This window comes from Rhinolophus ferrumequinum, chromosome 6, assembly GCF_004115265.2.
Source record: "Rhinolophus ferrumequinum isolate MPI-CBG mRhiFer1 chromosome 6, mRhiFer1_v1.p, whole genome shotgun sequence".
Classification (NCBI taxonomy): Eukaryota; Metazoa; Chordata; class Mammalia; order Chiroptera; family Rhinolophidae; genus Rhinolophus; species Rhinolophus ferrumequinum.
Window position 1 is genome coordinate 74,528,064 of NC_046289.1, and position 23,082 is coordinate 74,551,145.

The 23,082-nt window shown below is 52.1% G+C and overlaps 1 protein-coding gene across 2 annotated transcripts; it reads left to right on the top strand.

Moving 5' to 3' along the window:
- The first annotated feature begins 721 nt into the window (after positions 1–721).
- Positions 722–20,693, top strand: NYNRIN (NYN domain and retroviral integrase containing). 2 transcript variants are annotated; one of them, XM_033109221.1, is made up of 9 exons: positions 722–1,005; positions 1,149–1,363; positions 9,226–9,872; positions 9,992–11,539; positions 12,468–12,598; positions 12,732–12,828; positions 14,398–14,499; positions 14,711–14,812; positions 16,000–20,693. In XM_033109221.1, exons 2-9 carry the CDS (start codon positions 1,166–1,168, stop codon positions 18,869–18,871), a joined length of 5,697 nt encoding a protein of 1,898 aa, XP_032965112.1. In that variant the 5' UTR covers positions 722–1,005; positions 1,149–1,165; the 3' UTR covers positions 18,872–20,693. The 2 variants fall into 2 exon arrangements, with proteins under 2 accessions (XP_032965112.1, XP_032965113.1); XM_033109222.1 differs by having other exon boundaries at positions 814–1,363; positions 9,709–9,872.
- Positions 20,694–23,082: the final 2,389 nt, after the last annotated feature.

A 23,082-nucleotide genomic window follows, 5' to 3' on the forward strand; every position in this document is an offset into this window, starting at 1 on the left:
TCCTGGTTTTGGTTTGGAAAATAAAGGTCATTGAGTTCCAGGACATCGATGGTGCCCTCCACAGAGCCAGGTTCTGTTCAGGCCACAGGGCTGCATAAGGTGTTCTTTGTGCTGGGGATGCCTTTGGGGTCCGGTGTTGGAGGTGGCCCCCAGCCCAGGGTTAGTCCCTGACCACTGAGGCCAAGCAGCTGGCTGTGGGTCAAGGGTTGAGGGAACCCTCAGAGGCTGTGTTCCCCACCAGACCCTCATCCCATCCTCCCCTCAGGACATAACTCAAACTTGCTAAAAAGGGCTTTCATAAACAACACAAGTCTGAAAACTCGGGCGGGGAGGCCCCTCCAGTCCTGGGGGCTTCAGGAGGGTCTGGGCTGCCTGCCAGCTCCAGGCTGTCCCCAGACTTGGGGGGAGGGGTGGGGAGGCGGTGCTGTTACCCTCCCCTTCCTGCTCGGTTTCCAGCCCAGAGTTTCCTCAGGCCCCGGCCTCCTGGGCTCCCCACCCTGCTCTCCCTTAACCCTTTCCTCGAGGGAAGGAGCAGCACAGGTCCCCGTTCTCCAAGGAGGCCTGGGGGGCGGCTGGGTAGGAGTGAGGAACCGCCAGGTCCGTGAAACCAAGACCCCTTTCCCCCACCCGAATTCCCCTCCTTCCTCTTCCTCTTCCTTCCACTAGGGAAAGGGGAACGTGGAAGGAAATTAACTTTGACCCCTGGATTCTGGCTCTGAGCCCAAAACTTGGGTGGATGGCAGAGTTTTCCAGGACCCTCCCCCCGCCCCTCTCCTCCTCCCCTCCGCCTTCCTCGCCCCGTTAAGCTGCCCAGCCGACTGAGAAGGAGTTCATCCTGGAGGGGCTGGCGGAGTGGTGAAGGGGGAAGGCTGGGGGAGGAGGGAAGGGCGGCGGGAGCCCGACCGGTCCCACCCCCAGCTGCAACCCCTGGCAGGAAGAGATTGTCCCGGGAGCCGCCGCCGAAAGGGACGGAGCTCCGGAGGGCGGGCGCCCGAGCGGTGGCGGGTGGGTCCCCGAGCCCTGAGGACCTAGGCCGAGGCGGGGGGCGCGCCTCAGGGAGCAGGGGGCGTGGCCTGCGCTCCTTGGGCGGGGGCGGGGGCGCCTCCCGCTCTGGGACCCCGGTGACACTTTGGGCTCCCTCCTTTCAGGGGCGGGCGGGGCAGCCATGCTCCTGTCCGGGGGCGACCCTCCAGCGCAGGAGTGGGTCATGGTGCAGACCAAATCGAAGCCCCGGGTGCAGCGGCAGCGGCTGCAAGTGCAGCGCATCTTTAGGGTCAAACTCAACGCCTTCCAGAGCCGCCCGGACACCCCCTACTTCTGGCTGCAGCTCGAGGGGCCCAGGGAGAACCTGGGCAAAGCCAAGGTAAATAGCTTCTCTCCACCCCCACTCGTCCCTCTCTGCCAGACCTCTCTCCCGCTCCCCTGCCCCCGTGGAGACAGGGGACCCCAGCAGTTAGTTCCTCGACCTGGATTCGGCAGTATGGCGGGCAGGTACTGGGCCATCCTCCTGCCTTTCCAGATTTGCAGCCTTGGTTTCTTCCCTTTGGTTCCTTCTCTTTTCTGCCCCACCCCTCTCTTGCGTGTCACTTCTGCCCCTCAAATGCCTTGAGAGAGGCTCCGCAGGGTGTGTACCCCCATGAGCCTTCCCTGGCCAGGGCCCCAGCACCCACAGCTCCCCTCCTCCATCAGGGGAGCAACTTAAGGTCCTGCATTTCTATGGACTCTGCAACACACCTCTTTGTTCTCCACCAAGACAGTCCTTCTGTCTCCTTTTAAGTGTCCTGAAATCTGGGGCTGTCCCTTGGAGCCTGTTAGGATGCAGGGACTGGAGGGGCCCTTAGATATGCTGCTAAAACAATGCTGGCATTTTACAGATGAGGTATTGGGGATTGGAGAGGGGAAGGGGCTCACCTGAGTGCTCAAGGTCAGGCTGGTGGGGATGATGGGGGCTGGGACCAGAACCCAGAGCTCTGGGTTCCCTGCCCCATACTCTTGATGCCATCGACAGCCTTTTGCAGGGCTCAGGGGTGGGGGTGCAGCTGCTCTGGAAGGCAGCAGCCCTTGGGGATGGGTGGGAATCTGGGAGGAGGGCTGTGGGCTTTCAGCTGAAAGGGCTTGCTGTATGGGGTTGGGCACTACATAGATAGGCCAGGTCACAGTGTGCGCCTCTTGTATTCTCCCTGGCTTCTCTCACAAGCTTCTCTTCCACTTGTGCCTCTCAGGTTCTCTTTGACCCCCAATCATGGCCAAGGTCTCCCTCTTCCCTCAGATTCCCTTATCTTATCTTTTCCTGGTAGGAATGCTACTGCCTCCCTCTGCCCCAGACCACCCCAACACACACTCCTTCCCCAGCTGGGTCTATACCAATATACTAATTGGTGAAGGCCATGGGTGGGGGAGGCCCAGAACACGCTGGCCAGCAGGCAGGCAGGCTGGAAAGTTCCTCCCTCAGCCCCTCTGTTGAGCTGCTGCGTCAGCAGTTTTTCCAATTCTGACAGAGGTGCCGGGGGAGGGGAGGGGTGTGTGTCCTGAGAATAGATGTGCAAGAGCCCCTGAGATTAAAACTTCTCAGTAGCTGGGATAGGATGGGTTAATAAGAGAAGCCTTTTGGGTTGTTTAGGGTTCTTAATGATTTTGTTAATTTGAAATACAACAGCTCACCATCTTATGGGACTGGTACTTGCTGAGGTGCACAGCTCCCCTGCCCCCTGCTTAAATCCTGGGATCAGCTTCTCCAGGCCTGTCTGCTCCTGCTCCCCCTGCCTCCTAAAGGATCCCTCCCTTACACCCCAGGCCCTGCTGTTGTAACCTGTCGCTTCCTCAATTCCCAGACCCTATCACTCCTTCTCCTTTGTCTTCCCCTGGGGAAAGGCGCTGTTTAAGATGGAAACATAGCATAAGGCTATCTGAGGCAACTCCCTCCCTTATTTCACAGAATGAGCAGAAAGAAGAAATGGTTGGAGGTTTGGAGCAAGAGGACAGGGAAGGTGGGGAGTATAAGGCTTTGTCCCAGGAGTTAAGAGATCTGGCCTTAATTTGCTGTCACTAAATTATACTGTGACAGAGGGGTATGGTGGGAGAGTTTGAGATTGGCGTTTGCTACCTTCTAACTGGGTGACCTGGGTCAAATCATTTACCCTCTCTTGAGCCTATTTTCTCATCTATAAAATAATATATTATCACCCACCTCATGGAGGGGTTGTGATAGTTGGCTGAAATTATGCATGCTTAAGTACTTTTGCAAAATGTGGAGAACTATAGAGTACAGATGTCAGTTATTGTTACCTAGCTGTGTAACTTTGAGCGAGTCCTTTTCCCATTCTGAGTCTTGGTCTCTTTGTTTGTAAAGTGAGAAGCTTGGATTAGATGCTCTCTAAGGTTCAGCGATGTGATACAGGAAAATTTCCCAAGTATAAGGGTGTCTAGTGTTTTCCATGTGGAGGTGCTGTGGCTCACCTCAATCTCAGCTGTAGGGACACAGAATCATGCACTTTGATAATGGCCAACGGGCAGCAAGGACTCAGTGAGACTAGAGATTGAGGAAGGGGTGAAAATGGGGATGGCTTGTTGGTGAGGGGAAGAAGGAAGAGTCAGGAAGGACACAGGCTCATCTAGACAAGGGTCTGGGTGTGTTTATACAATACATGTGGTTGGTCTTCCAGGAAAATCTCTGTAGAATTCAAGAGTGCCTTTACATTGTTTTGTTGTGGTGGGATTTAAAAAAACAATGAAGACATTGCTGAAATCATATTCCCACGCAGCAAAAACAAACACTTGGGGAGGCCTGGCTTCTGAGTGAAATCAGCAAGTGGAAAGGAGGGTTCATCTGTCTCTGCTAGACACTTAACTGTGAGCAGTACCATGGAAGTCGGTAATGGCCAGAGGTATGCTGGAGGTGGCTGCTACTGACCATAGTTAACATTCAGGAAGTTTGCAAGCTCGTGGAGTCCCACTGGTAGTTTGAAATCAGCCATGGTGGGAGTATTTACATCACAGGAATTGGCATATGCTACAAATCCGGGCTAATCCCCCAACCGGCTGATTGTTAAACACTTACCGGCACACCTAATTGTGGTGTGGGCACCTAACCCTCCTTTTTTTTTTTTTTAACTTAATTTTTCTTTTATCAAAGTAATTCGCAATTTAAAAGTCCAATAATTTTGAAAAAGTTCACAATAGAACACAGCGATTCCCTGCGTTGTTCTTCTCAATTCTCTCTCAAATGCCCTTCCTTGTAGACAATGTTTGCTCCGGCATTTACACATCTCCACATTCCCCCCAAAATTTTAGATAGGATTATCTTTCGATGAATCAATTTTAGATATTTTTTTTTACTTCCTATTGTTGTAGGCGAGGATTTAACTTCCTTACATTGCCCTCCTCTCTGTATTTTTAATATAGTTATTTTTCAATTTTCTGTTAAATCTGTATTTAATATTTGCATCATTATGTCTATGCAAATATCATTAACATCTAAACATTGAAATGCATGTACTATGATAATGTTTTCTTTCTTTTTTATTTCACTGAGGTTAAGAACTCCTTGTTTTTCAATATGCTTGTTTTTCTTTGTACCTATTGCCAATTCTTAAAACTTTCAGTGGCCTTTCACTACAATGTTCTATAAGGTCAGTCTATGGGTTCAAGGTGTTCTTTCAGTCCCAAATTTTTTCTTGGAGACATCCTTCCTTCTGTCTTATCCAACCTGCAGAGCTGTTATCCTGAGACTTTTGTTTGCTGCATGCTTGGTCTTTCTTTGCCTTTTTTCTTTGTTAGATGTCTTGTTTCCTGGACCAAATGTCTCTCTCTTTCTTGGGTGGGTGGGGCACATCCACCATTAGCTTCAAGTTATAGAAAGATGGTGCAGTGTGCTAGAGTGTGCTCATGACTGCTCTCGACCTGCTGGTCTCTTGAGTCCTTTCTAACCTGAACTAGTTGTCCTCTGTGCCTGCTGATAGTCGTCATCCTAGAACAGTGCCTGGCACATAGTAGGTACTCAGTAATGATTTGTTGAAAGGATGAGTAAATTCTGAGATTTCTCTTCATTATCACCCTGGAGGTTGCCTTTGCTTTTTTTCCTATGTTGGTCTCCCTTCTTGGTTTGATGGAAAATACTCTCCAGGAGCTTCCTGAGAAAGGTTTTATAGGAGGTAAAAATGTTGGGATTGCATATCTGAAGGTCACTTGATTGATAGGCTGGTATCAAATTATAAATGGAAAATTATTTCCCTTCAGAAGTGTAAAGGCATTACTCCATTGACTTCTTGCTTTTTAGATGTCTGAAGTTTTCCAATTCCTGGTCCTTTGTATGTGAGGTTTTTTACTCTCTGGAAGTTTGTAGTTTCCCCCACTGTTCTGAGTTTTCTCAGTGAGACCCTTTATGTGGATCTCTCTTCATCTATCATTGGTTACTGTTGTACTCACTGGGTCCTTCTATCTGGACACTCATGTACTTCAGATTTAGGGCATTTTCTGGAAATGTTTCACTGATGATTTTCTCCTCTATGTTTTCTGTTTTCTCTCTTTCGGGAACTCCTATTCAGACATTGGGTTTTCTGGACTGACTGGTTCACTTTTCTTATTTCTTCTCCTATTTTCCAACTCTGACTTTTTGCTTTGCTTTCTGGAGATTTCCTTAACTTTATCTTCCAACCCTTTTCTTGGGTCTTTCATTTCTGCCATCATATATCTATATCTATATCTATATCTATATATTTATATATTTATATTTATTTATTATTTAATTTATTATATTTATATATTTATATATATATTTATTTAAGTGTGTTTTTCCAGGACCCATCAGCTCCAAGTCAAGTAGTTGTTTCAATCTAGTTGTGGAGGGCACAGCTCACAGTGGCCCATGCGGGGGTCGAACTGACAACCTTGTTGTTAAGAGCACCATGCTCTAACCAACTGAGCCAACTGGCTGCCCCTCTGCCATCATATTTGTAATGTCTAAAAGTCATTTATGTTCTCTCTGTATTTCCTTTTTAAAAATAGTAGCCTATTCTCGTTCGGTTTGTACAGTATTCTCTGTTATCTCTGAGGAGACTAATGATAGGAGGAGACCGTTGGAAGTTTTCTTCTTCCTGACTTTCTCTTCCTTCAAGTCTCTCCCCACCCCTTTTTGTATGTTTTCTGTATGTTTGCCTCACATTAGAAGTTTTCTTCATATGTTTGATGACATTGTCATGATTAAGAACGAAGGTCAAAATGCCAGTCGGGAGCTGACTGAGGCTTATTGATTTTGAGCTTGGCTATACAGAGGTCTGGGGATACTGACTATTAGGGAACCTGTTTGGTGGTCTTTGCTCTTGGGCCGGCTGGATTTCTAGAATGTATTTCTCTGTTCTTTATCCTAGAGGGTCAGGGTCTGGCTGCTGAATTTCTGAGTGGGAAGAATGAGTTTCTCTGCAATCAGCTTTCATGGTAGACATCATTGTTTGGCCCTCCTCCCTTCCTGCATGTTTTTTGTGTGGTACTCACACCCTCAAGTATGCTGATATGATAAACCTCTAATCCCAGGACCTGTTTTGAGCTCTGTAGAGAACAAATCTCCAGTGGGTAGGGAGGTACTTGCCCAGCCTGTTTGTGTGTGGTGGTGGGGGATGGTTGGCCCCTGGATCTTAACTGCTCCTCAAACAACTTCACCTCGGTCCAGCTTTCTTTTTATGTTCTCCTTCCCTCCCAATTCCAGGGTTCCTTGCTGCTGTCATTTTCTGAGCTTTTGAGTATTCTGCAGTATAATTTTGGGTGGTTCTGGAAAGCAGACAATGAATGGTAACTGGCGTAAGAGAAGGAAGAATCCTAAGTCGGGTGTTAAATAATAAAGCAACTTGATCAAGTATAGAGCAGTGTTAAACTATTTGATGGTGTTTTTAATTTAACTTACAAGTTGACAAAGAATCTGCGGGACATTGTGCAACATATTTTTATGAATATACCCCTCTCTTTCTGTGCTTATTTTGCTCCTGCCTCTTCTCTACTTTTTCTCCTCTTGTTGGAAAAAGTCCTAGATGGGCTTTTAAGCAGGAAAATTGTTCCAGGTATTTTCTGGGTGTAAATGCCTGTTGTTTCCTCTCCTCTTCTTCTTCCTCCTCCTCCTCCTCTTCCTCCTCTTCTTCTTCCTCCTTCTCCTCCTTCTCCTCCTTGTCTTTCCTCTTCTCCTTCTTCTTCTCCGTTCTCCTTCTCCTCCTTCTCCTTTTTCTTCTCCTTCTCCTCCTCCTCCTCTTCCTCCTTCTTCTTCTTCCCCTTCCCCTTCTTCTTCTCCTCATCTTCTTCCTCCTCCTCTTTCTTCTTTTTTGGCTTGAAAGTATAGACAGCATCGGGATTAAGACCCCAGACGTTGGAGTCAGAGTGGCTGAGTGTCCCAGCCCCATTATCTGTGTGACCTTGAACATGTGCCCATCCTTGCTCATCTAAAATAGGGATGATAGTAATTTCCTTACAGGGCTGAGAGAGGAATAAATGAGATAATGTGTGTAAAGAGCCCAGCACAGAGTAAGTGTTCAATAAATATTCAGATTTATTATTTTGAAAATTATTTCAGTTCCTGTACATCTTCTAGTTAAAAAATATTGAATAGTTAATGGTACAATATTTTAAGGTCTTTGCACAAAGAGAAAGAAACCACCCACAATCTTCCTCTCCAGCACATCTCTTCATGTTTACATACTGTTTCCATGTGGTTAGAATGTGGGGTGCATGGGGGGCGGGGGCGAGTTTGTTAAGGTCTGTGAGAGTGATCCTGCACCTGGTCAGACTCACCCTTGCTAGGCAGTGGGTCCAGCTGAGGTTCTGGGTGGGAGGAGGTGGCTTGGGATCTCAGTCAGGTTTTGAGCTGGTTTGGGACTGATTGGAAAAGGGTTAGACCTGGACCTCAGGCCCTTTGGGGAAAGGGTTGGCACTCTATATCCTGGGCCAGGTGAAGAGGTAAACATAGGCCAGAGGTAAGCAGAGGGCCTGGAGTGGTCTTCAGGATGACTGCTGGAGATCCCGAATGGAGCATTTGCTCCCTAATGGAACTGTCAGGGGAGAGCAGGAAGATCATGACTGTTAGCGACGTGGGGATATGGAGGGACAGGGAGGAACAAGTGACAGCGTTCGCTTGTCAACATTAACTGGCTGATTGAGAGGGAGTGCTCAAACTCCCTTGGAGCTCATGGGAGCATGCTGGTGGAACTCAGCCATCTGATGGAGGAACCCAACCTCTCCCATCCCAGCAACTGCTAAAGACTGAGTGTGTGAGTCCTCGTGTGAACACGAGGACTTGGTCTGCCCAGAGAGCCACAAGCCTTCCTTCTGGTTCAGCCATTGTGCATATCTGTGGGGTTCCCCTGGATGCGGGCCCAGAGACTTATCTCCTCCTCTGGCCCCTCTGGGCAGCAAAGTTACCATGGTTACGGGTACAGATTGTGCTAGAGACCTTCTGGAGGGAGAGTAAGCCAGAATCTTACAGGCTTACCCTATAGTCACTGTGTCGTCAGCCCGAGGAGGTGGAAGAGCTCTGGTTTCACGGTCAGACAGATGTGGGTTGTGGTCCTGGCCCTGTCCCCCTCTAGCTGTGTGTCCTTGGGCAAGCTGCATAGCCCTTCTGAGCCTGCAAAATGGGACTAGGCTGTGCCAGGCACTAGGCTAAGCACTTTTTTTGTATTAACTCACTGAAGCTCCATAATAGCCTTTTGAGGCTGAACTATTTCCCCCATTTTACAGATGTGGAAATGTAGGTACAGGGAGGATAAATCACTTGCCCCAGGTCACGTAAGTTCCTGGCACCTGGAGGGTGCTCAGTAGGGTCCAATCCCACTCTCCCTAGTTATTTCACAATTCTAGAATGCCAGAGTAGGACTGGACCTTAGGAGTATCTTGTTTAACCTGTTACACAAGTGGAGAGGCTGAGGCCCTGAGCAGAAGATAAATTTCCCACAATGAACTTAACCTATTGAGGTCAAGTTGGAAGTAGAACCAGGTCCCGTCATTCCAAACCCGGGTGTTCCCCTTTCCTCCAGGACTCCCCCATTCTGTCAGACTCTCCTGGAAAGGAATGATTGTGAGGAGGCAGGACCAGGGAGAGAGGGGCTGGCCATGGGGAACTCCTTGGCTTGTGGTAGGAAGGGGAGGGCACCTGCTTGGCGAGGGGTGAGCCTTCTGGGTGGGAAGTGACAGCCAGTGGCCGCCCCGTAAAGGGATGACTTCCTTTGTGTTCTCCCACTGTGGCTTCAGGAGTATCTGAAGGGCCTGTGCAGCCCGGAGCTATGGAAGGAGGTTCGCTATCCGCCTGCCCTGCACTGTGCCTTCCTTGGGGCCCAGGGCCTCTTCCTCGACTGCCTCTGCTGGAGCACCCTGGCCTACCTGGTGCCTGGCCCCCCTGGCTCCCTGATGGTGGGCGGGCTGACTGAGTCTTTCATCATGACCCAGAACTGGCTGGAGGAGCTGGTGGGGCGGCTGCGCTGGGGCCCTGCCCCTCTGCTCACCCCCCGGGGGATCTGGGAGGCCGAGGTAACCCGGGCCTTTGGGGCTTTGGTCTGGATCCGTGGTGATCAGTATGCAGGGGACCTGCTGCAGCTGCCCCCAGCGGTCCAGGAGCTGCTGCTGAGCCTGGTGCGGGACGCTGCGGGCAAGGAGGACATCATTGAGTGGCTCAGCCGCATCGGCACCTCCAGCGCCCGCTCTGACCCGGAGGTCATGATCTGCCCTCCCCACCAGCGGAAGGAAGGTCCGGCCATGATGTCCGTGGGAGATAGTCCTGGGCCCCTCCTGGAGATGAGGGCCCTCCAGAATGGGAGCACAGAAAATTCAAAGAGATTAACCAGCCTGGGAGCCCCCCCAGGCCAGAATGCACAGCAGGAGACAGCAAACCAGCTGGTACGGTAAGTTCTGGACAATCAGTCTAGCTTCTCTGCCCCCACCCCTGCTCCCCCACCCCGAGGAAGGTGTTTGGAACCTAACTGACCACCTCACCTTTCCAACAAACTTGGTCTTCCTCCAGGGTCGGTTCCAACAACCAAGGTGGTATGGACAGTGCTTGCAAGGAAGGGCCAGTGCCCGGAGCCAGCAACCAGGACTCTGTGAACCACTCACAAACCTTGTCACAGCAGAGGCAGGTCCAGAGGGTGGAAGACAAACTCCCCTTCCCGCCTCCAGTGTCAGCCCTGGGTGTGTGCCCTCCCTGGAAGGCCTGGGCTCCAGGGCCAGCCTTTGGGCCCTTGTGGCCGGGGGCTATTGCTGCAACCTTCTGGAGGATCAATGAACTGCATTCTCTCCACCTGGCCTGGCTGCTGTCCCAGGCGTGCTTCAGTTTCCCCTTCTGGCAGAGGCCGCTGGGCCCCATTCAGTTCAAACTGCCAGGGCAGAGTCCTTTGCCCTTAAACCTGGAGTGGAAGCAGAAGGAGCTTGTTCCTTTGCCCAGTGTGGAAAGCCCAGATTGTAGACCAGATGGAGGACCGGGAGGAGAGGCAACCCTACAGAATTGCCCGAGGCCAGAGACCCCCAAAAAAGTTATGAGTTTATTGGTTGTCTCAGGGGGCTCGGGTATAAAGGACAAGGCTAGCCCAGGACTTCCACAGATAGGGCCACCTTTGACCTCTACGCACCAACTCCAAGCTGGAAGTGAGCCGGGTGATCAAGGAAGTGTGCAGTGGGATTGTAAGGGCCCAGAAGACGGGCCCTTTCCAGCACTGCCCAGAGGGCAAGGGGTGCCTACAGCTCAAGGGAGGCCTGCGGCTCAACCGGGGCTAACGGCTCAGTCAGTACCTGACGCTCAAACAGTGCCTGAAACTCTTGAAGTGCCCATGGTTTCAGCAGTGTCCCCAGCTCAAACTCCACCCGCAAACCAAGTGCCGTCTGCAGCCCCCCAAGTGCCTACAACCCAAATGATGCCAGCAGTCCACACAGAACCTGCTGCTCCCAAAGTGCCTTCGGCTCCAGCAAAGCCTGCCCCTCAAGTGGTGCCCACAGCTCAGAAGGCAACCGTGGGTCAACCGGCATCGGCAGCTCACGTGGTGCCTGCAACTCCGAAAACTCCCACAGCTCAGAAAATGCCTGCAGCTAAAACATCACCTGTGGGCCCCAAAACACCCAAAGCTCAAACTGGGCCTGCAGCTAAAACAGGGTCCACAGCTCCCAAAGCATCTGCAGCCTCCAAAGCCTCCAGAGCTCCAAAAATGCCTGCAGCTCAGAAGGCACCCACAGATCCAGGCCCAGCCTTGGATGCAGCCAAACTCCTGAGTGAGGTTCAGCCTCTGTCAAGGGGCAGTGCCTCCTTGAAGGGCCAGGGAGAGGCCAGGAGGCAGAGTCCCCAGTCCAGCAGTACCTTGGCTGCCAGTAGTAAGCACCAACCTCAGGTGGGCGGACTCCTGGGGGCTTGGGAGGGGGCCCCGAGGCAGCCCCCTCGACAACCACAGGCGAACAATACAGTGACCAGCTTCCAGAGGTACCACGAGGCCCTCAATACACCCTTTGAGCTGAACCTGTCGGGGGAACCTGGGAACCACGGGCTGCGGCGAGTGGTCATTGACGGCAGCAGTGTGGCCATGGTGTGAGTAGCCACGGGTCTGGGGGAGGCTGGGCAGGCTGGGGGGCTGTGGCAGGGAATCCCTGGGGGGACAGATTGTGGGCATCCCTTCTTGTCCTCTGTGTGTGGGTGACATGGGGTTCAAATGGGGAAAAGATGGGAGGGGAAGTGACTCATGTTGAGTGGCTACTGCACGGTAGGCAGTGTGCATGGAATCGTCACAGTAACCCTGCAAATGTAGGTTCCTGTTCTTCTTTGACAGGAGCCGAAACAGGCTCAGAGAGGTGACAAATCTTGCCCAAGTTCCCAGAGCCAGTAAGGGTTCTAAGTGGCCTTTGGGTTCAGATCCATTCACTGCCAAGACCCACTGTCTTTCCATTGCAGTCTGCCTTGCATAGCATGGCATCAGACAACCCCAGGCCTTTCCAATGTTTAGCCCGAACCTTAGTCCTAGTGCAGACCTCTTGCATGAAGCTTTTCCTGACCAACCCTTAGACATCGCCCTCCCTCTATAGCACTTGCTGCTGTGTATACATTAGCATAAATACATGCAAGACCACGGTAGACTAATGTCTGTGTTGAGTACACTCCCCGCACACAGTAGGTGGTCAGCGAATGTTTGTTTGCTTCCAGCTCTAACCTGAGCTCTTTGGGTGTAGAGGTCGCCTTCTTCCTCCTCTTGTCCAGGGGGCCGCACACGCGCGCGGGCACACACACACACACACACACACACACACACACACAGAGTAAATGAGTTTACTAATAGGTGCTGGAAGGATGATGGTCTGATGATGGAAGGAAGGGAGAAGGGCATTGCTGGTGCCTGTGATGCTGATGCTGGTGCCCTGGCACTGCCCACCGTGCTGCCCCGGCTGGCTCTAAGGGAGGGGTGGAGAGGCAGGGCCATTCCATGCATAGGCAGTTGCTCCTTCACTTCTCACCAACCCCACAGGCACGGCCTCCAGCACTTCTTCTCCTGCCGTGGCATTGCTATGGCGGTGCAGTATTTCTGGAATCGGGGACACCGAGAGGTCACTGTATTTGTACCCACCTGGCAGCTGAAGAAGAACCGGAGGGTGAGAGGTGAGCGGTGCACTGCCCCCCAGCCCCTCCAGCATCACCAAGCTTTTCCTATCCCTGACTCTCTGTCCCCACTGTGGCCTTTTCCACTTAACCCTTCCTGTGACCATCTCTGTCTTCTGCCTTTCACCTCCAGAGAGTCACTTTCTGACGAAGCTACATTCCCTCAAGATGCTTTCAATCACCCCCTCCCAGCTTGAGAACGGCAAGAAGATCACCACCTATGATTACAGGTGTGCCAGTCCCCAGGCCTTCTCTCTGTGGGGCTCCGGAGTCTGGACTGGTGTGTCAGGTGGAGTCCTGGCTTGTCCGCTCTGGGAGATGGAGGCAGAAATGTTTGAGGGGGTCGTGTGAAAGAGGATGACGCATAGCCCTCTGTACGCAGAGAGAAGGACACAGTGAGGAGACGGCTCCAAGGTCAGCTCTACTCGAGCCAATGGGCATTCCTGACTTTGGGACTTTGCAACTTCATTTCCCTAGTTAACAGACTTTCTTTCCCCGTGACATATGGCCCAAGACCCACTGCTTTGGATAGGACTAGGCCAGGTGACTCTTGGTGCTTCGGTGCTTCGAGTGAACTGCCTCCTAAACAGATGGTTTTGGGTGACAGTTTGGGTTGAAGTTCATGTCTCAAGGAGCTGCTTCAGTCTTTCTCTTCCCCATCCCTGGTACTGGGAGGAGGTATGTGCGCATTTCTGGCTGGGTTCTGAAAATGGTTAGACTGGCCCCGTTTCCTAGCTAAAGCCCGAATGCCTCCCTACTTGTCAATCCTAAGCACCCAGTCCCCAACATGACTGCACAACCACTGTGCACACGGGGAGTCTGTGATGCTGCCTTTGTTGGGGCAGAGAAGGCCCTGCTGTAGTCTCCTGGGTTAGACACAGGTCTTGGCTCCACTTAGGCACCTACCATGCCGGGCAGGAAGAAGTTGTGTTCCTCCCCACTATTCCCCAAACCTGGCCCCCACTCATCCTTCAGGCCTGGGAAGGGGTGGGCAGGGCAGCTCAGGCATCTTTCCTTCAAGATCAAGCCCGCTGGGTGAGGTGTTTAAGTTCCTGTAGGTTCCTTCCTGTGTTGGAAGATGGTTTTTCTGCAGATGGCCCCCTCTGCTGGGCACTAGTGAAGTAGCATGCTTGGGGCCGCCTGAATGGCCGTCTTCAGGGAATGCTAAGTGGGTGGCCTTTGCTTTCTTTCCTGGTCACAGTCCTCTTTCCAGTAGAAGTGATCCTCGGAAAATGGGTTTGTTTATTCAGGTGTGTGTTTTTATATGCGTTTTATATGTGTATACATGTATACATATAGTATATGTATGTATGTGTGTCTCAGTATGTACATGAATGATGTGCATTGGTGAAGAGTAATAACGGAAAATTTGTGTGTGTGCTGTGTAGCAGGCACTGAATTTGCTGTCATTCAGTTTAATCCTCACAGCAATATAGGGTAGGTGTTTTATGTTTTACAGATGTGGACACTGAAGCAGTAAAAATTCATGTGTGGGTGTGGACAAGTGTGTGGGTTTGTGTGTGTGCGTGTGTATGTGAACACCTATGTATAAAACAAGGGTCTGTGTTTGTATAGACCGTTGGGGGGTGTGCATCCCAGTTCAGCCTCCCAGGTACTAGTGGTGATCCCAGATGGCTGCATAGACGAGGGGATGGGCTCCTGAGCCCCGGCTTCCTGACTACCAAGGGCACTTTTTGTCCAACACGCCTCAATGTGAAACTACAAGTTCATTTTCCCAGATGACTGGGGAAAGGAGGGCCTGGTTATTGGGTCATTAGTGACTCCCCGTCTTCTTGCAGGTTCATGGTAAAGCTGGCAGAAGAGACGGATGGCATCATCGTCACCAATGAGCAGCTCCACATTCTGATGAATAATTCCAAGAAACTGATGGTCAAAGATCGGTGAGGCAGCTCAGAGGGGGTTAGGCTGTTCCTTCCCCTTGGATGTCAGGCAGCCTCTGGCAGGGGGGTGTTGGGGCAGGGAGAGGGGCCTTGGGGCAGTGCCCACCAGCACCTGCTGGGTCTCCACCCCCGTGGAGATGCCCAGGCAGCAATGGGGTGTGGGTGAGTCAAAGGCTTCTCTGTGACTGTGCCTCTTCTCTCTCGGGTCCAGCCTGCTGCCCTTCACCTTTGCGGGGAATCTCTTCATGGTGCCTGACGACCCCCTGGGCCGTGATGGCCCCACTTTGGACGAGTTTCTGAGGAAGCCAAATAGGTAATGGGCCTCTCCTGCCTCCCTGCCCCTCCTGGGACTGACCAGAAACTTCCCCTAAGTGCTAGCTAGCATTTGTCTAGTGCTTAATAGTGAGCAGAATGATTGAACTTTTTCACGTCTTTACACTTCTACCACTTATTTATACATCTATAAACCACTTACAGTGTGGTTTTGTCATTTTTCAACTTTTCACACGTGCTTTAATACTGTATATATCCTTCCACAATTGGTACTCAACTTTTTATTGTTTTTTTCCAGATGTTAATTCATATGGCTCTCTTTAATGACCTGTGATATTCCATTACATGAGTACTCAACAGTTATCAGACCTCTTGTCGAGGGCCATTGATGATTTCAGGGTTATGCTATTGGAACAAGGCAGTGAACAGCCTCGTTCTTGTTTCATTGTGTACAAGGACAGCTGTTTCTAGAATATATGCCAAGGAGAATATTTTCCACATTTATTATCCCCTTTGGTCTTCACACCTTGAGTTAGAAACACATGACCACTGTCTTCATTCTACAGATGAGGAATCAGACACTCAAGTACTTTCCCAAGGTCACTTTGCTGGTGTCTGCAGGACTGGTTTGCAGTAACTCAGATCCTTTGGCCTCTGCCCCGTCTGAGCCACCTTATTCCCCATCTCCCAGTTCCCCGAGCCCACCAGGGGACTGGGGTGTACCTTCTGGACAGGATACTGCTTCCTGGGCCAGGTCCCCCTAGTGCCATTTTCCTGGTTTGGAAAAGAAGTGATGTAGAGGAGTTTTGTCTGCTGTGTCCTCCCAAGTCCCTTGTCAGGCCTCTTTCCCTCTCTTGAGCTCTCCCTGCCTTGCTCATCCTGGGGTCAGGTTGGGAGCATTAGTCATCTAATTCTTATCAAATGTTGGCTTGAAACTGGTTGAAAATGTCCCTTGGTCGATGAGATTTTGATGGGACAAGCCTTCAAAGCACAGCAGAGTCTCTAATATCGAGGCCCTGCATGTAGAGGAAGCATGTGAGGGCACGGTCCTGACTGAGGCTCTGCCATGTCGGAGGCTGGCACTCGGCCCAGCCTCAGGGGTGCTGAGCAATGGGGTGGGGTTCAACAGTGTTTCCACAGGGGTGATTTTCCCCTTAGATGACCTTTCGTGTGGGCTGTCCCCTTCCCTCCTCCATCGGACCCCTCCACTCTGCTGTTCTGGTGCAGGTTGGACACTGACATTGGCAACTTCCTGAAGGTGTGGAAGACTCTTCCTCCCAGCTCAGCCAGCATCTCTGAACTGAATGATGCCACTGACCCAGGGCCCTTGGAGAGTCCTCAGAAAGTAGAAGTCAGGGAGGAGAAGGAGGAGAGACAGGACGGAGAGCCAATGGAGAGGCTGGACGAGGAGCAGAGGGAGGGGCAGGGCATACAGATGCCAGCCGAGGAAGAGGACCTGGACTCCTCACTGGTGTCGGTGTTCAGGGCCGAGTGCCCTTCCCTTTCCGAGGAAATCCTCCGGTGCCTCAGCCTCCAGGACCCCCCGGACGGGGCCCTAGACATCGATCTCCTTCCAGCAGTGGCTTCTCCCTCCCTGGGCATCCCCTGGGATGGGAAGGCTCCCTGCCAGCAGATTCTTACCCACCTGGCCCAGATGATCATCCCCAGCAACTTCACTGCACTGTCCTTCTTTGTGGGGTTCATGGACTCCCACCAGGATGTCATCCCCGACTATGAAGCCCTTGTGGGCCCCTTGCATAGCCTCCTCAAGCAGAAGCCAGACTGGCAGTGGGACCAGGAGCACGAGAAGGCCTTCTTGTCCCTGAAGCGAGCCCTGGTATCTGCCCTCTGCCTGACAGCCCCCAACTCCCAGCTGCCCTTCCGTCTGGAGGTGACGGTGAGCCAAGTGGCCCTGACAGCCATTGTCTACCAGGAGCACTCAGGGAGGAAGCACCCCATTGCCTATACCTCGAAACCCCTCCTCCCCGATGAGGAGAGCGAGGGCCCCCAGTCGGGGGGAGACAGCCCCTATGCCGTAGCCTGGGCACTCAAGCATTTTTCCCGCTGCATTGGAGACACCCCAGTGGTCCTGGACCTTTCCTATGCTGCCCGGACCACTGTGGACCCTGAGGCACGAGAGGGCCGAAGGGTTTCCAAAGCATGGTTGATCCGGTGGTCCCTCTTGGTACAGGATAGAGGCAAGAGGGCCCTGGAATTGACACTTCTCCAGGGCCTGCTGGGGGAAAACCGACTGCTGACGCCTGCATCCTCCATGCCTCGTTTCTTCCAGGTTCTGCCTCCTTTTTCTGACCTGTCTACTTTTGTCTGCATTCACATGTCGGGCTACTGCTTTTACCGTGAGGATGAGTGGTGTGCTGGCTTTGGCCTCTATGTCCTGTCTCCCACCAGCCCCCCTGTCTCCCTTTCCTTCTCTTGTTCTCCTTACACACCAACTTATGCCCACCTGGCTGCCGTGGCATGCGGCCTGGAGCGCTTTGGCCAGTCCCACCTCCCGGTGGTTTTCCTCACGCACTGCAACTGGGTCTTCAGCCTCCTCTGGGAGCTCCTGCCCCTGTGGAAGGCTCGGGGCTTCCTGTCCTCTGATGGGGCCCCACTACCTCACCCGAGCCTGCTCTCCTACATCATATCCCTCACCTCCGGCCTCTCATCCCTTCCATTTATCTACCGAACCTCCTACCGTGGCTCCCTGTTTGCTGTGACAGTGGACACCCTGGCCAAGCAGGGTGCACAGGGGGGTGGGCAGTGGTGGAATTTGCCAACGGATGTGCCAGTCCCCGTAGTGTCTCCCCATACCATGGGCAAGAGGCCCGACCTGCTGGCATTACAGCTGAGCGACAGCACTCTGGCGGATATCATTGCCAAGCTGCAGGCCGGGCAGAAATTGTCCGGCTCCTCACCCTTCAGTTCTGCCTTTAACTCGCTCAGCCTGGACAAGGATAGCGGCCTGCTTCTGTTTAAGGGAGAGAAGAAGCCCAAGGTCTGGGTAGTCCCGAGACAACTCCGGAGGGATCTGATTTTCTCTGTGCATGACCTCCCTGTCGGGGCCCACCAGAGGCCTGAGGAAACCTACAAGAAATTGCGGTTGCTGGGGTGGTGGCCTGGGATGCAGGAGCATGTCAGAGATTACTGCAGGAGCTGCTTATTCTGCATCCCCCGAAATCTCCTAGGCAGTGAGTTGAAGGTTATCGAGTCCCTGTGGCCCCTCAGGTCGACCGCCCCCTGGTCGAACCTGCAGATCGAGGTGGTGGGTCCCGTCACCATAAGCGAGGAGGGCCACAAGCATGTGTTGATTGTGGCTGACCCCAATACCAGGTGGGTAGAGGCGTTCCCGCTGAAGCCCTACACGCACACGGCTGTGGCCCAGGTGCTACTTCAGCATGTGTTTGCAAGGTGGGGTGTTCCCGTGAGGCTGGAGGCCGCCCAGGGCCCCCAGTTTGCCCGGCATGTCTTGGTGAGCTGTGGGTTGGCCCTGGGAGCCCAGACGGCCTCCCTGAGTAGGGACCTCCAGTTTCCCTGCCTGACAAGCTCAGGGGCCTACTGGGAATTCAAGAGGGCCCTCAAGGAGTTCATCTTCCTGCATGGTAAGAGGTGGGCGGCTTCCCTGCCCTTGCTGCACCTGGCCTTCAGGGCCTCCTCCACCCAGGCCACGCCGTTCCAGATCCTGACAGGGGGTGAGGTGAGACTGACCGAGCCCCTGTGGTGGGAGATGAGCAGTGCAAATATCGAAGGGCTCAAGATGGATGTCTTCCTGCTGCAACTGATGCGGGAGCTGCTGGAGCTCCACTGGAGGGTGGCTGAGAAGGCCAGTGAAAAGGCGGAGAATAGGCGTTTCAAGCGGGAGAGCCAGGAGAAGGAGTGGAACGTGGGGGACCAGGTCCTCTTGCTGTCTCTCCCCAGGAACGGCAGCAGTGCCAAATGGGTGGGCCCCTTCTATATTGGGGACCGCCTAAGCCTGTCTCTCTACAGGGTCTGGGGCTTCCCAACTCCAGAGAAGCTTGGGTGCATCTACCCTAGCAGTCTGATGAAGTCCTTTGCCAAGAGTGGCACCCCCCTGTCCTTCAAGGTCTTGGAGCAGTGAGCTGGAGCAGTGGGGGAGCCCTGCCCCCAGGGTCCTGGGCCGCTGTGGCTAGGCTTCTCACAGCCCCTGGGGGCCTCTGTTGTGCCTTTCGTAGAGAAGTTACTTCATAAAGCTTTGCTGAATTGCCTTGAACTGGGGACCAGCATCCCTATGGAAATGTCCCCAATTTTGGGTATTGGGAGAATCTGCCAAAGGCTGTCAGCTATGGGCCTCTGGCAGTTTCACCTGGGGAGTGCGAAGTCCCCTTACTGAGGTAGGCCAGGCTCAATGTCTTTTCCCCCAGTATCCCCTTCACCCCGTCACACACGTGCAGGTGTATGCACACAAACACGCACACACACCCCCAGAATCTGACTCCTGGCTACCTAACCATGAAACTGTGGCTCGGGACTTCAGAACCAGAACCACACTCCCTTTGCAAACAGAAACCTCTGATGTAGACTCCTCTCCCCCGACCTGTTCATTTGGGGACCCTTTGCCCTTGAAGTTGTCACAGCTGACACAAACACATGCAGGCTGTGGAGTGGCAGCCTGTTCCCAGTCTCATGTTCAGCTTTTTTAGACCAGGCTAGGCCTGCCTAGCTGTCAAGGAAGAGCTGGCAGCCCTCGGCCTTGAGGCTCAGAGCCGGGGTGGGAGGATGGCCAGCCACAAATGAGTGTCCCGCTTGTCAGCAAGGAAAAGCAAGGGGGAGACTGAGTCAGCCTACCTCATTTGACTCCAGCCAATGGAGACAACCCTGACCCCTGCTGCGATGGTACCAACCCCACAGGAATCAAGGATCTTGATGCCAAATGTGGCATCTCTACCTGAAGAGCTGCTTCAACTAGACCAAGGGGCCCGGGCCTCTATTTCAAGGGGGGAGGGTGTCTGAAATGGGCAGTCTGGCACATGGTGAGGTGTTGGCATGTCTCTCTACCTCCCTACCCCACCCCAAAGCCCACAGCCCTCTCCTGCCTCCAAGGCGCCCTGCATCCCCAGTTCCCACATAGTGTGTGACTGCTGTGGTTGGATCACCTTCCATACCCTGGACCTGCCCTCTGTGTAGAGCAAAACTTGGGCGCCCTCAGAGCACTCTGCAACGATCACTCTTGCAGCAAGAGAGTTCTCAGATGTGTGTGTGCTTATCCTCACCCTCACCCTCTGAATTGCTGCTGCCACAGACAGAGTGAGCTCCAGTGAAGGCCAGCACCGTATCCCTCTGGCTGGGCCTGTGAGTAGTTTTATTTCTCTAAAGCTGAGCCAGTCTCCTGGCCTAGCTCAGGTTGCCAACACACTTGGCATTGCTAACGCCAGAGTAGAACCTGCCATAGAGCTGAATTTGCTTGTTTTACAGCCAAGGAAAGGTCCAGAGAGGGGAAGTGACTTGCCCAAGGTCACAGCTAGCTCTTGGTGAGCTGGGACCAGGATTAAGCTTCTTGACTCTCAGTTCACCATAGACAGGGCTCTGGTGACAGGTTCAGTCGAGAGAATCCCTCAAAATCCTATACCCATATTCCCTCCAACTCCCCATCTCCCATATCTTGTAGACAAACTACTAGAGGTTGCCCTTAAACTATTCCCAGCTGTTAGTTGTGTCCAGGAAAGAATGACTGGGTGACATGAGAAACTGAAAGCTGAGCTGTGGGGTTTATAGCAGAACCTTCTCTCCTCCTCTCCCCCACTCCCCTCCCCACTTCTCTTCCTCCTCCTCCCTCTAATGGTATGGCCAACCTCATTCTTCCTCCCAGTGCTGTACCCATTCTCCCTGTTAACCACATTTATGAGCTTATACCTTTTTACATGACTTTTAGTTTTCATTTGATTCATCAATAAACAGATCAAAACAGAGCCAAGGTTCAATTCTTTTTTAGATTCAATTATGGGAATGAGGAGGGTGGGGGTTGCCGGGGGGTATGACTGCTGCATGTTTCTCAGGCTGACTTGCAGATTTGAAGACCTGGATGGCACCTTTTCAACTTCATCTGAACCTAGCTCTTATTTTACAGATGAGCCTGGCAACCAGGTAGTGAGGTGCAGGCCCCAGGCCCCATGGCTGGTTCGTGGTAGGGCTGGGAGGAGAGCCCAGGCTGTGGCTTCCACGCGAGTGCTCTTCCCAGTTTCTTTCTCTCTCTCTCTCTTTTCTCTTTTTTTTTTTTAAGATTTTTCTATTGGGGAAGGGGAACAGGACTTTATTGGGGAACAGTGTGTACTTCCAGGATTTTTTCCAAGTCAAGTTGTTGTCCTTTCAATCTTAGTTGTGGAGGGCGCAGCTCAGCTCCAGGTCCAGTTGCCGTTGTTAGTTGCAGGGGCCACAGCCCACCATCCCTTGTGGGAGTCAAACCGGCAACCTGTGGTTGAGAGCCCACTGGCCCATGTGGGAATCGAACTGGCAGCCTTTGGCATTAGGAGCAAGAAGCTCCAACCACCTGAGCCACTGGGCCAGCCCCCCCCCCCAGTTTATTTCTTGAAAATGGGTAGGGTGGGAAGATGAATGAAGGCTGACGTAAGAACATGGCGTCAAAACTGAATTAGTCGTATTGGAAACAAACCAGAACTGCGTTTGAATATTGACTCTGTATCTGCTAGCTATGTGACCTGTTTCCTGAGGCCTCAGTTTCCCTATCTGTCAAATGCAAGGTAACAATTCCTAAATTATAGATGGTTCAAAGAATATATGAAATAATCTGTGCGAAGAGGCTACTGTGGCGCCGGGTATGGAGTAAGCATTTATCACTACATAGGCTGCATATTTGTGCTCCCCCAAATTCATACATTGAAATCCTTACCCCTAGTGGGATGGTATTAAGAGGTGGGGCCTTTGGGAGGTAATCAGGTTTAGATAAGGTCGTGAGGGTGGAGCCCCCATGATGGGATCAAGTTCCTTATAAGAAGAGAGAGAAATTAGAGCTTGCTCTCACTATCCACCTCGTGAGGAGACCATGAGAAGATGGCCATCTGCACAGGAGGAAATGGGCTCTCACCAGGCACTTGATTTGCTGGCACCGTGATCTTGAATGTCCAGCCTCCAGAACTGTGAGAAATAAATTTCCGTTGTTCAAACCACACAGTCTACGGTGTTTTTGTTATAGCAGGCCGAACTAAGATGATCACGTGCTAGCTAACATTTCTTTCCTTCCTGTCTTTGGAACTGTTGCTGTTACTGCCCCTCAGGCTCAGAGACCACCGTAACCCTGGCCACGCTTCCTGATGTCAGCAAGATGGCCAAGCCTCTTGCTGCCTTTCTCACCTGCCCAAACTTCCGTTCAGCACTGGCTGGGGTATGGAGTGGCAGGAAGGGCCTGTCCTTCCTGAGAACTGCCCAGCTCATGTGTATACTGCCATTCAGTATTTATAGAGCACCTACTATGTGCCAGGCCCCGAATAGGTGTGGGTGGATAGCAGGCACTGTGGGTGACATGGGTCTCTGCCCCTTTGGAACCCAGTCAGTGAGGGAGGCACTTCAACAGCTCAGGGTGGTGAGGGAAAGAGTGTGGCATAGAAGCCCATGGCACAGGGGCCTGGTGTCTCAGCTCACAATTTATTCAGAGAGGTCTTGGTCGTCCCTGATCCCCTTCACCAAGAATAACATACATGCCCTCGGTCAATGAGTGAAGGGTTCAGAAATCCTAAGTGGAAGACTGATCAGAAAGGAGGCCCAGCAAAATCTCTTTAGTTTTACTCAGATAACTTTAAGCAATAATCAGATTTTACCCAGATTAAATGGGTAAATGAGCCCTTTAATGGTGAGATTTCTCTTCTTCGCTGTTGAACAATTTACAAGGTCTGAGCAAAGACCGGGGAGATTCCTCCTATTTTTGAAGGAGTGAATGAAAAAGGTTTGTCCACAGCTGAGCGCCACGGGCACCGTAGACTAGCAGACATTGCTTCTCATGTTTATACCTATCATTTTCCCTTATCCTTGTGGGCAATGACAGGTGGATTTCCCGAGGTCTCTAACAGAGAAATTACCAAGTTGCTGGTATGCAGACAGTCCCATGACATAAGCACACTATAAGATAAAGAATGTCCTGCATAGTATCAGTTCCCACGTTAAAATGTACATAAACTATCTGGTGAGATTAGGAACCCCTAAGCCTTGCTATACCATGTTTTCCTAGCAACCATTTACTAAGTCTTGTGTTCGCTGATACAAGTGAACACACCTGAAAGAAAGAGCATTATGATAGGTACATGGCCACAATAAAACAAAACAAAAATCCTGTATGATTTG